Genomic DNA, 12,416 nt, shown 5'->3' on the forward strand with positions numbered 1-12,416 from the left:
AATAACTGTAGAAAAATCAAAACGCTTTTGTTTTCTTTAAGATCTTTTTCTTCTATGTGTTCCTCTGGGGAACTGCAGAACACCAACTGTATTCTTTTTTTTAGGTAATTATTGTGATGGTTCTGCTGGTTTCAGCATTTCATTCTTTTCTTCTGCAGAGAATATAAAGATAAATCCCAAGACAAGTACTTAAAGGTATTTTGGGGGTTTTTTTAACAGGAAAAAACCCAACCAAATACATATCTGACCTTCTTCTAAGGTAGGTAGAATGCCTACTGAGCTGTAGGAAGAGGTAAACTCACAGAACTATTATTAGCTATGAAAAATTACATCACCTGGGCAAGCAATTCTACTCTTTCCTGCTTCCAACACTGACCTAACACATGAAAACTTGTTCAGACTCCAACAAGATATAATTCCCCCTTTCCTAAAATATACTGATTTTTTAGTATTCTTTCTTTGTTCTGTGATCTCTTGGTTGGTTTGAATACTCATTATTTTACTTGCTTGCACTGAAGTCAACTTAGAAACCTTTCCATGAAACTCCAGAGGTCACATCAGCTGTTGCTTACACTTTTTACAATCTTGTAATCATCACACACGATTAAGAGAAGGAGGAAAAATAAACCATTTTAGATTTCATCCTTCTACTTGAATAACCAAAAGAAATTGGAAAAGATACAAAGAAACCTGCAGTGCTTTGCCAATTCACACTTCATTCTTCTCAGCCTACATTTATAAAGTTTGTTCTGCAACTAAACGAGCCGAACATTTACTTGTGTTTTAAATTCTGTAAGAATTGGTGCCTCAGAGACCAGGAGATGTGATAGAGCAAAGTACACTCCCGTGCAGAAGTAAAGTTCAAGTGAATTTTTAAAGCTACATTCTCATCTCTGCTTCAAATCCACCATTTGAATTGAGACAATACAATCCTGTGTTTCAGCTTCCCTATCTCTACTACTGAGACTAATCATGAGGTTATGCAAAATTCCCAAAGGAGGAATGCTAAACAAACACCCAGGTTTTGTTGCAAATGAGGGTGTGGGGTCTCTGTATGGAAATTTTCTCAACACACATCACAGAACTAAGTTGGGTTTTACATGTGCTTCAGAGAGAATCCGGCAGCAGGTTAAAAAAATCATGAACTGAAAACTTCATTTAAAATGATGAGGAGCATCTGTCAATGATGCCATTAACTGAAGAATACAACATTGCTTGGCAAAAAAAACCTAATAACATTACAAAAACTATGTGTGCTTGCCTAGAGTCTACAACACAATGAAACAAGGACGTTTTGTATTTCCTTCTTGCAAGAATCACGAGGGAATATAAAAACAATCAGAGTGCTTTTAATTTCCCTTGGAGATACGGAAATTTGACTCAGTTCTGAAAAGCAAGACAGAGCAAGCAATTGAAAACCTAATTAAGAATAAATGTCAAAAACTTCCACATTTTCTTCTGAAAAATTCTATCAGTGCAAAATGGACCAAGATTTGCAAGAAGCCAAGAGAGTTATGACACCCAGCTGTGAAGAAGGAATACATAACAAAGAACATACAACAATCCAGTCATAAAGTGAACTAATCTCTCTCTGTTAACCTGTGTGACTGCTCTATTGGCATATCACACAAAAGCTGTGCTAACACTTTGATCAGAAATAATTTAACACTCATACCTACTCTAATATTAGGCATTCAAAGTTCAAAACCTCTCAAGAGTGCTCCAGAATTCCTATACTTGTAAAAACAGCTATGGCATTAAGGATGCTTCTGAAGACAACCAACCACTTATGTCAAGTCTAACAAATTCAGATAATTTAGACAACCCTCTCTAAGGTAGGTCTGATAAAAACCCATATTGACTCCAATTTCACTGAGCTAACAGCAGAGTTTTAGTGGGTTACATCCTACCAACTGTGAATACAAACTTCCTTTAATTAAATGCAGCATCACAAGTGTTTTCTAATTTTAGTTAATACAGGGAACACTTCAGATGACTTGTAATTATTTTACCACACACTGCATAAAGAGAATAACTTCACAACAAATTCTGAACCTTAAGACAATGAGTATTTTGGGATATTGAAATACTGTAGGTGCATATATAAACTAATTATGAGTTCTCAGACTCCAGATCACCTCCTCCACTTGTTATGCCTGCGATCCCTGGTCATCCTGTGGTCTCTCAGACATAACTAATTATCTGTGTGGACATAGGAAGACAGAAAAAAAAAAAAAAAAAAGAACTGAAGGTTTCAAGTACTTTTTACCCCACAGCACAAAAAAATACAGGACATATTGCCCAGCTCCAGCTTCTGGAGAAGGAAAAGAGAAAAAGAGGATAGTGAATGAATGATCCAACTACTAATCACTTGTTGGAAGGCGTAGAAGGTAAAAAAGCAAGCAAACTTCGAGTCACACCTGGTACTTAGAGTCACATCTGATGCATTCTAAGGCACAGTCCCAGCAACTCAGATGCCTCCAAAATCAGCACCTATGGGAAGAACCCTGCACAAATCCAGTACTGGGAAAGAAGCCAAGAAGTCCAGCCAGTGATATTCACTGTTTTCCAAAACTGAAAAAACAAACACCAGCAGGGTTTTGAACTCTGGGTAACAGACCAGTCAGCATCTGGGGCTGCACATTTCATCACCCTGCAAGTATCTTTTCTCTCTGCTTAGCTGGTAGAAAAACACAGGATTTATGTGAGGCTTCTTCCCCAGCTTCAGAACTAGCAGAAAAGGAATTAATTAACATTAAATGTATTGCATGTATATTTGAAAAACATAGGTTGAGAACCTTGCTAATAAGGAAATTTTTTCCATGTCAACTCAGAGAGTACAAATCTGTATCTTTGTTACTTTCAACTTCAGTTTAAAAATATGTTGCCAGTCTTCAAGGCTTACATTATCTTCCAAACCACAGAACAACATGATGCTACTTTCTGGATTTTATAGGCAATTTCGGTGCCTTCCAGTGCTGCAGTCGTCCATGAGCTGGGTGGGTTTGTGCCTCAGCATTTCCCCTTGGACCAGGAGGTTACTCTTGAAGCAAATCTCCCAATCATTCCCTCTTAGTGTGCTTTGGTTTGCATAATAAAGCAAACTGGATTTCATTTAGGCGAGGCTAAAATAGAAGATGCACAAGGAGCACTACTGGACAGTCTGAATATAAACCACAAAAACACAGTAGGGATGTTCAGCTCTGAGCTGTACTGCCCTTCACACTGCTCCTGCTCACCGTGCTGTTTGCTAATGAACCCCATGACTATTGATCCAAAATCTCCTGGAATCTGAGCAGACCTGTATGGCTACACCTAGAGCAGCCATTCAAAGCTGGACTGGCTTGAAATACCTATAAACAAACTGATTAATATTAATGAGCACTGGGAAACATCCCAGCTGTAGTGGAGTCACCAGGAATTCCTCAGCAGCTGTCCTGGGCTAACACTGCACACCACTTCCTGGGAGAAAATTGTTCACCTTATTCTGCTGATAATCAGGACAGCAGTGAAGAGCAGCAAATCTGAAATGTGGAGGGTGACTGGTAATATGACTGACTTTACACATTAAAAAGCAATTCAGGACACATAATCCTGTTTGTCTAGGTAGTGATTTTAACAGCAGGAAGAAAGATAAGATAAAAAAAAAAGACAACTACTAAAACAATTTCTTCATTCTACATATATACTTCTGTAGCAGTCTGAAGCCTGCCTAGACCTTTTTCACAGCCAGGGGTCTGTGCTAGTGGCTCCATGTTTGGAAATATGCTTCAAGCTAACAGGAAACAAGCAGCACTTAACAGAGCTGCAGTGTGTTATTTGGCCCCCCATCATGTATACAGTGGGAAAGCAAGACTGGAATTAAGACTTTTACTGGGCAGCAACTGATTTTTGCCTCACCTCATATTAGCCCCAGTATTAGACTCCAGAGAGTCTTTCTGACACAAAATAGAAACTTCTCCAAGTTCCCTATCTATCTGGGATCAATTAATGTTAATGGCAGGAAGAACCTTCTTCTGTACCCCTCAACTGTCTGAAACTTTAGCTGTACCCCAAACTTTTTTTCCATTCCTCATTACATGCCAGTATCAGGTGTGTTCATGAGTTATCTCTGAGAACAAAAACCACCTAAAAAAATTGGTTTGGCAACCACACAAAGCATCCTTCTCCTCTGTAATTAATTCTCTGTAACTTCCCTCACCAACATTTTTTTCCTGTTTTATTGTGCTGTAATATACCAGGCCTCTACATATTATATTCAAAAGCTAGTAAGACAGCCAAGAATTTCAGGCTCTACTGTTTGAAGACATGTTTGAGTAAAAACACAGAAGAAAATCAGTTTTGTATCCAGGTACAACCCATGGGCCATTTCTATATAGGCATCTTTAGAAATGATTCAACTCCTTAGCCTTGAATAGCTGCCAGAAAAGGCAGACTGATATTAGCTGTGGTTATACTTTGCCAGCATTCACCTCCCAAAATCAACACTTTTTAAATGGTGTTGCACTAATTCAGACAAATTCACACCTGAAAACTGATGGGCAGTAATTACACATACAGCCACAATAATCACATTAATATTTTAAGTGCATTTAAATAACTAGAACAGGAGGAATGAAAAGTAGAACAACAGCCTGTTTTTTCAAAATATTATTTTCACAGGGAACTAAAGTGTCATTAATCAATGAAAGTAAAAGTAATCACTAAGTGGGCCACAGAAATCTCAATTTCATTCTAGAAGACTATGGAACAAACACTAGGCTAAAGGGCATTTTCAACTACTCTTTTGAAAGAGAAGTGTGAAAAATGTAAGACACATGCTCCTAAATTGTAATTAATTTTGCATATTTAACCTGAGATTGCTTCCTAGAAAATGAATTTCAAGAGAACTAGCTTTCTAATTACTGCATTCTACATCATTATTACGACTCTATCAAGAAATTACCTTGGGTTTTTTGCTTGCTTAGTTGTTTTAGGGCTTAGCCAGTTTTGAGTTTATTTTTTGCTGTTGTTTGGCAGTTTTCTAGTTTGTTGTACTTGAAACTGGTTTTCCTGCATGGACTTACACATGATCATATGAAAGTTGAGATGGATTTTGTTACTGTTTATAATACATCTGTGACTCTCTATTTTTCCCCCCAGCAACATTAATAGATTAAGACATTTTTCTCATTAAATAACAGTTTTCTAATGTAGGTCAAGGATCCTGCCTGTCTCGTGAGGTATGTAAAACAAAAAAAGTCTCCAAAATGCACTTAAAGGAACCCTGCAATGTTTCTTACCACATGGTAAGTCAATTATTTCAATCCAAGTTTCTGACATTACGGAATTTCCTCAGTTAGAACACATTCTAAAGTTTATTTTTCCCTTGCAGGCTGGATTAATCTGCTGAAAAAGCACTTCTCAGGGTTAAAATTTTCAATGACTAGCTAAAGTATAGGGTTTTTTCCCCCTTGTTTAGCTCTTAACTACTGGGTAGAAGAGATGACAGCTCTTGCCTGTCGTCACTGATCAAAGCTGCTATCTTGGTCTCTTAGGAAACTTAAGACACTTCTTGATTTTGTAGCAAGTGCACTTATCTCTCAGGAAAGTTGAAAATAAAACAAAAAAAACCCCAAACAGACAATAGGCTCATCAGCTTCATCCGATAAACTTAAAAGTTGATAAGAACATCTGGGCATTTACCTTCACCTCCTGAGAAACTGGGTGAATGGAGAAGCAAAACACAAATTAAGGTGACCCTAGGATTCTCCTGAACATTTACCAGGAATTTTCCTAGGAAGGCAGGACTTCTACTTCTGGTCCAATGGCAGGAAATCATTCCCCTGCTGTTTAGCACAGGGTCACCTCCCACCTCTCTCACAACTCCTTCTTACCCACAATTCCAACTCTCTCTGTTTTACCTGGAGACATCCAGGCAATTGTTTGTGATGGAGCAATTTCTGTAACAATGCTGGCCCAGATGCCTCATCAGTCACTCAAGGTTTTTGCTGTTCACACCGATCAGAAAGGTCAGGTTCTGTAGACAATTTAAGTACGTGCAAGTCATAAAATCTGAGATACCTGATGGAAATTACAACTACAGTGACAATTTGTTTCAGACACTTCAGTTTCCAAATTAAACGTGGAAGCAGTCAAGTGCCCTGAAAAATATATAAGCTTTGCTTCTTTCTTTCAGTGGAATACTAACACATAGCACTGTCTACTACCTTCTGGAATAACTGAATTATTTCAGTTCTAATTTATTGGACATAAAGACTTACTCTGCCCACAGGGCTCATTGGATGAGCAGCATAATCTGATGTCAGATTATAGTTAGTTGCTTCACATATCATGCTTACTGGTCGCTCCTTCTTTTCTTCAGATGACATTGCTGCAGCAGTCCTGAAAATAGAATATGTAATAGCACTAGAACATGCTGTGTGTGCAGACTGCTAATAAAAAGCACCCCTAGATGTAGCCTTGTACAGCCTGTGTCCTACTTTTCCAATTTGAAAGCAATTCAAACTTCACTGCAGAGTTACCTGCATTGTGTTCTAAACTCAAATCTATTATAGATGAATTTTAAGATGTTGTTTAAAAATAGAATTTCTCTATTAGTGCAAGGTGTTGGTGGGAGGGAAAAAGACAGGTATGAGCGTGAGATGGAAATGGGAAGAAATGCTTTCCAGAGATCCCATATGGCTTTGCCCCACTTTGGTGAGAACAGGCACATTTGTGAAATTTGGCCAGTTCTGATGGTTTTCACTTGAGCCACCGTGTAACGTGTTGCAGCAATGGTGGTGAGTAGGACACCCAGAACCCAGACACCAACAAAGTCTTGAGGTCAGGTATGCGCTCCGTGCAGAGCTTCTTGCATTGCTGTGTATTCTACAAACCAATGCAAAGACAGCAAATCCAAGTTATTATCCAATGATTCAGGAAGTGTCCCAACTGGCCAAGGAAATAACCAGCTGAGGAGAAACTATGAGGCAAAACATTATAGATTAACAGCTTGTGATTGTCCCTAAGTGATTATAAAATGTATCCCTTTCTGGAAGTTTATTTGATTGTTATATAATATCTAGGTCATTTACTAAAATTACAGAAAAACTAAAGTGACAAGTGGAAATTCATAAAGTGCATAAATATGATGCATTTCTATCATAGAACTAATTTGGGCTATGTTTATATCTTAAAAGTTAGCATAAAATATTTATCATTACTTTCAAGTAATTTAAACAAGTAAAACTATCTACATGTTGATCTGACTTGGAAAAAATATTGCCACTAGTAATCACTGAATCTTACTTCACTATTAATGGCCTTTAAAACCTGTGTTTTATAGAGTCAAACAGAAGTCACTTACTGCTCATTCACAACAAAAATACAGTTGTCCTGCGAAGGCTGTCCTGTTACTGGATGTTTGCAGGTTACTTTTCGTTCATTATGACTGTGAAAAAGAGATAAAAGTATTAGGAAATAATGTTTTGTTTTTCCAGCTCGATGTAAATCCAGTACATCAAATGTATCAGTACAGTGAAAACAATTAAGAATATTTCATTATGGCACACAACAACATACGTGTAAACACTCACAAATGCATATATATATATATATACACATATATATACTAAGAAAAAGGATGAGAACTAGTATTGAAAAATCTTCATTAACACACTGAAAAGAGACAGAAAACACTGGTACTGGGTTGGTAACCACTTTGAATTTTAAAAACTACAGAAGTAAAAGTGTTTTTAGTCCATATATGAACATAGATAATTCACTTCAGCTATGACTTTATGTATTCATAAACAGGATTTCAGCTGGACAGGGACAAGTTAAACATGAGACACATACAACTGCTCTGTAAGGATAAAGTAACACCACTGTAAAAGCAGTTGTCTTCATCCTCAGCACATGAAGATACTAGTTTAAAATTTCCAATATTACAGAAAAATACTCAGTGACTGGAATAAGAGTGAGGGGGTTGCAATCACAGTTCTACTTTTGCAGGTGGCTTTTTAATTCAGGGTGCTGCTCTGAAGTACCCTGCAGTGGCAGGGAGGCTGAGCTTCACCCTCAGCGGCCTAAAAATGCTCACTTGGCATTATCTCATTCCCCTGAACTGCAGATCCTGATAGATCGCAGTGGCTCCCACAGCTTGGCAGAAATTGCCCAAATTCAACAACTATCAGCTGCTGCTGTGCAAGAAAGAAATGTTTGGATTTGAGTCCTCCAGCCTCTGAAGGGAAGGAAGAGAAAGGGAGGGCTGGTTCTGGGCTCTTCAGTTCAAGAAAGACAAGGAGCTACTGAAGAGGCGCAGGGCTATGGAGATGATGAGGGGACTGGAGCATCTCTCCTGTGAGGAAGGACTGAGGAAGCTTTGGTCAGCCTGGAGAAAGATGATCTTATCAATGCATCCACCTATCTGAAGGGTGATTGACAAGAACAGAGGGCCAGGCTCTCTTTAGTGGTGCCCAGCGACAGGACGAGGGGCACAAACTGAAGCACAGCCAGTTCCACCTGAATATGAGGAAAAAGTACTGTGAGAGTGACTGAGCACTGGAACAGGCTGCCCAGAGAGGCTGTGGAGTCTCCTCTAGAGAGATTCAAAACCTGGCTGGACAAAACCCTGTGCACTCTGCTGTAGGTGAGCCTGCTTTAGCAGAGGCTTTGGACTAGATGATCTCCAGATCACAGGCACTTTATCCTTAACACCTACTGCCTACTCACTTAACCATCTGATCTTTCAAAACTATGAAGCACAGCTCATCTCACGAACGTCACGCCTTCCACCCTTCTTGCTTTGTAAAAACAACCTCAATTTAACAAGCCTATCTTAATATTCTCCACTTTTAAAATAAAATTCTTTGAACCATAACAATTTGCAATTTTAGAGCGTTATTGATTAAAAGCTGCCTCCAAACAAAAGCCGAATAAAAAATCCACATTACTTTCATGGTGAATGAATGGATAAGCCTTCATAAACCTAGAGTGCAAGACTAGAAAGGTAACCCAATTCTTTGCACTTCCTCTACTGGGATTTTAAAAACCTACTGATGCCTAAATGGAGAGACTGTGTTACAGCTTACTGAACGAGCTAGCCATTTCCATTACTTTATCTTTGTACTAAATTCAGCAGATAGTTCTAAGTTTAGCTCCTGAAGAAGCTGTTGTTTTAGAAATGTATCAATTACAATGAGGAGACAGGAAAGAGACACTCCGAGGACAGTCTGTGCCATTTCTAATTGCCGTGGTCATACAATGCCTCTCAAGGAAAGTGGCCCAGATTAAAGAGAATTCAGATTCAAAACATTCCTGAGGAAGCATCCAGGTTTATTTGGTTGGGTGTTTTTTCTTTTGTGATCCCTCTTTTTCTTCCCTTCCAGAAACTTTCTTTTTTTTTCCCCTCTGACGTTTCAGAAACTCTCACACCAAAGTGAAAAAAACAAACAAAACCTACGGAGATGAGCTGGCCAAAAAAGCTTTGCCAAAACATTGCTTTCTTGTTTGCATTAAACCTTGACAGGTCACAGTCAGCTGACATCCATAAATGTAGAAATAAGTGGATCAGGACTTCTGCTCAGGGACCATCAATACTCAGGCCCACCCAAGAGGAGGCACATCCCATGTTTTGTGTGAGTGCACCTCACTGATGATACAGGAAGAGGCCAATATTGAAAGACTGCAGTGGGGAAGCCATGCAAAACCAGGAGAGAAATAAGGGAGAGGGCAGAAAAGTGAGAGAGGAGAGCAAAGACAGCAATATTCAAGAATATTTTGCTTCAGGTTTGAGTCATGTATCAAGTTAGCATTGCAAAACCACCAAAAAATCCTTGAGGAAAACACGGTTTTCCTCACTGCTCACACAGATGTTGAGATGTACAGGAGGTAGTTGGGATTACATAAAAAAGGCAGAAAACATATCACAGACATGAACCATGTTCCTGTGGATTATACAGTACTTTCCTTCTAGATCTGCATAATCACTTCCTTCTAAAAGGGCAAGGCAAAGGAAAAAACAGGCTTTTCTTTGCCTTCATCTTAGACACAAGTGACATCTCACAAGTGAACACTGGAAATTCAGCTTGTGCAACTAAGAGTGATGACTGTAAATATGTCTAACAGGATGAATAGATTTTAAATACTTCCATTTGAAAACTTTTTCATTACTCATCTAATTACTGCATTTTTGGCAGTAATTTAGCTGGTATTTTGACAAGACTCCTCTAAATACTTGCACAAGGTGTAGCGAAGCTTGATAATTATTGTCATAACCCTCCCACATAACAGTAGCTTAAGGCATTTGTTTTAAACTCCATCTTGCAGAGCACAGAGTTTTATTCAACTCTATTCAAGCTACAATTTGGTATTCACAGTCTTCAACATCCAGTTTAGACAGTTGTTCAGCTATCCATAAATTTCTGGGTACACACACATACACTTGGAATTTCAATTATTATACTATTACCTATACATCATCAATAAATCTCAGGGGAAATAAAGCAAAAAACTGAGAGTTTTTTTTAATGAGAACTCTAATTTCAACTTTATACCAAGTCCAATGTGTAATTCAAAGTTTCAACTCTGCATATTTATGTGTCTGTACTTTTATTATGTGGAAAGAGAGTGATTCACTTTGATACAGCCAGATAGAAGCCAGTGTGTTCCTTTTACTTATGCAGAGATACAGCCTCCTCCTTCCAGTTTTTCCTGTGTTTTGAGAACACAGGATAACCATACACAAAGTCTTCTGCACTTTTTCTGAAGGCCATAACTGATCCTTACTATTTTAGGATCCATATTAATGGCATAAGAGAGACAAAGACAGGAAAAAATTCCCTGTGTATTTCATTACTACTCATGAGCATATTCTCCAGACTTGGTAAGTGCCACAAACTATTCCTCATTAATAATTGCTACTGGAATGTGCTGGGCTTCAGAAATGACACTAAGATGACATGAGATGAGCATTTCAATGCAAAATAAAGGATAGTTCTTGGCATGGATGAAGATAATATTCTATGCTTGATTCCAGCAGTGGTTTGATACCTGCCATAAATGAATCAAAACCAAACTAAACCAAACCAACAATAAATAAGAAAACACACAGCCCTAACCACACCAAAATAGCCTCCCAGGGGTGGAAGGTCCATTTTTAGCTATCTCAGTGCAAGACAACTGATACCAACCTAATAGCACCAACCCGACCCCTTTTCTTTTCTACAGAATTTTCAAACTTCTCCTTTACAATTCTTTCCTCTGAAAACTGCAAGCTTTAGCATCATTAATAAGGTATTTTAGTTCTGGCACATGGACAAGCCCTGAGAGCAAAAGGATTTATCCTGTTCAGTTAGAAGTTGACAGTAACCTTGAATTTGACTCATGTTATTTGCCTTCTTATCTACTCTCTTTCTCCTTTCCATCCTTTGAGACTCTTAATCTCTTTAGGAGACAGGATTATTTTACTTGTTTTCTAGACATACTCAGAAAAACCTTGTTGTGTAGTTTTAATCTACTCACTAAATGTACAGTCAACAGCAATCTTATTGTTGGCTTAATGTGATCCAAGGACTACTGAAAAAAGAAAAGCACTCAAATATATCATTCAGAGATATTATTCTATTTGCAAGCAGCAACTGAGCACATCATTCCAGGTGCAGAGCTTGCCAAAAGAAGTCCTACACAAGCAGGTTTCTTTGTTTTCACGCTATCTTGCGTTTACAGGACTGCTGACCCAAAATGCTGTGTACCAATGTTTTGTTCTAGCACATGTTACAGAAGCCAGCCAAATCGAAATTCTGATCAGTTTTGCTATTTTGAAATTGCTATCATCTTTGTCAGTATATTGGATAGGAAATTAACTCAGATAACTGCAGTTGGAACGGAGAAAAGAGAGATATGTAATCCAGTTGTCCAGGATGATGCACACAGTTGAAATGAAGGGTTAGACAATTTTTGCTCTGGAACAGAGCAGTTCACTCAAAAGTGGCAACAAAGATCAAAGTACCAGAGTGGAAACAGTTGGTTTGGGGTCTCTCCATTGAATGATTTGGTTGAGCTCCCAGTCCTCTTAAAAAAATAAAGGGGAAAAAAAAAAAAAAAGAGCTGGGCCAGAACTCCCAAAGATGCATCTGGTTTCCTCCCACTAAAATTAAAACTAGATGCCACTTCAAAGCTTCTCTCATGCCCTTTCTTTGTAGCCTTTATTTATGTGCTCCTCAGTGCTAAGGCCTTCTCATTTGCTTATTCTCAATGTGGCCATCAAAGCAAAGGTTGAATACAAACAAAATCACAAACCAGGACACAACTTTGAAGAGGCCTCCACATCTTTAATTTAGAAACACTGTTCCTTTTGACAAATGAACACTGAAGAACACATTTCAGAAGAATACTACACCAAATATCTGCTTCCTAGCACTTACTCTATGTCT

At 38.3% G+C, this 12,416-nt stretch overlaps 1 protein-coding gene across 18 annotated transcripts in view; it reads right to left on the reverse strand.

The window, feature by feature from the left end:
• Nucleotides 1–12,416, reverse strand: part of PLEKHA5 (pleckstrin homology domain containing A5) — a 162,038-nt gene that overhangs the window by 61,224 nt on the left and 88,398 nt on the right. For all 18 annotated transcript variants that reach the window (XM_039570454.1, XM_039570448.1, XM_039570451.1 and 15 more), the window contains 2 exons: nt 7,349–7,432; nt 6,264–6,384 (listed from right to left, as the gene is read on the reverse strand). In XM_039570454.1, coding sequence (XP_039426388.1) covers nt 6,264–6,371 — 108 coding nt within the window. In that variant the 5' untranslated portion in view covers nt 6,372–6,384; nt 7,349–7,432. The remainder of the gene's footprint in view (nt 1–6,263; nt 6,385–7,348; nt 7,433–12,416) is intronic.

Source organism: Corvus cornix, chromosome 1A (genome assembly GCF_000738735.6).
Source record: "Corvus cornix cornix isolate S_Up_H32 chromosome 1A, ASM73873v5, whole genome shotgun sequence".
NCBI lineage: Eukaryota > Metazoa > Chordata > Aves > Passeriformes > Corvidae > Corvus > Corvus cornix.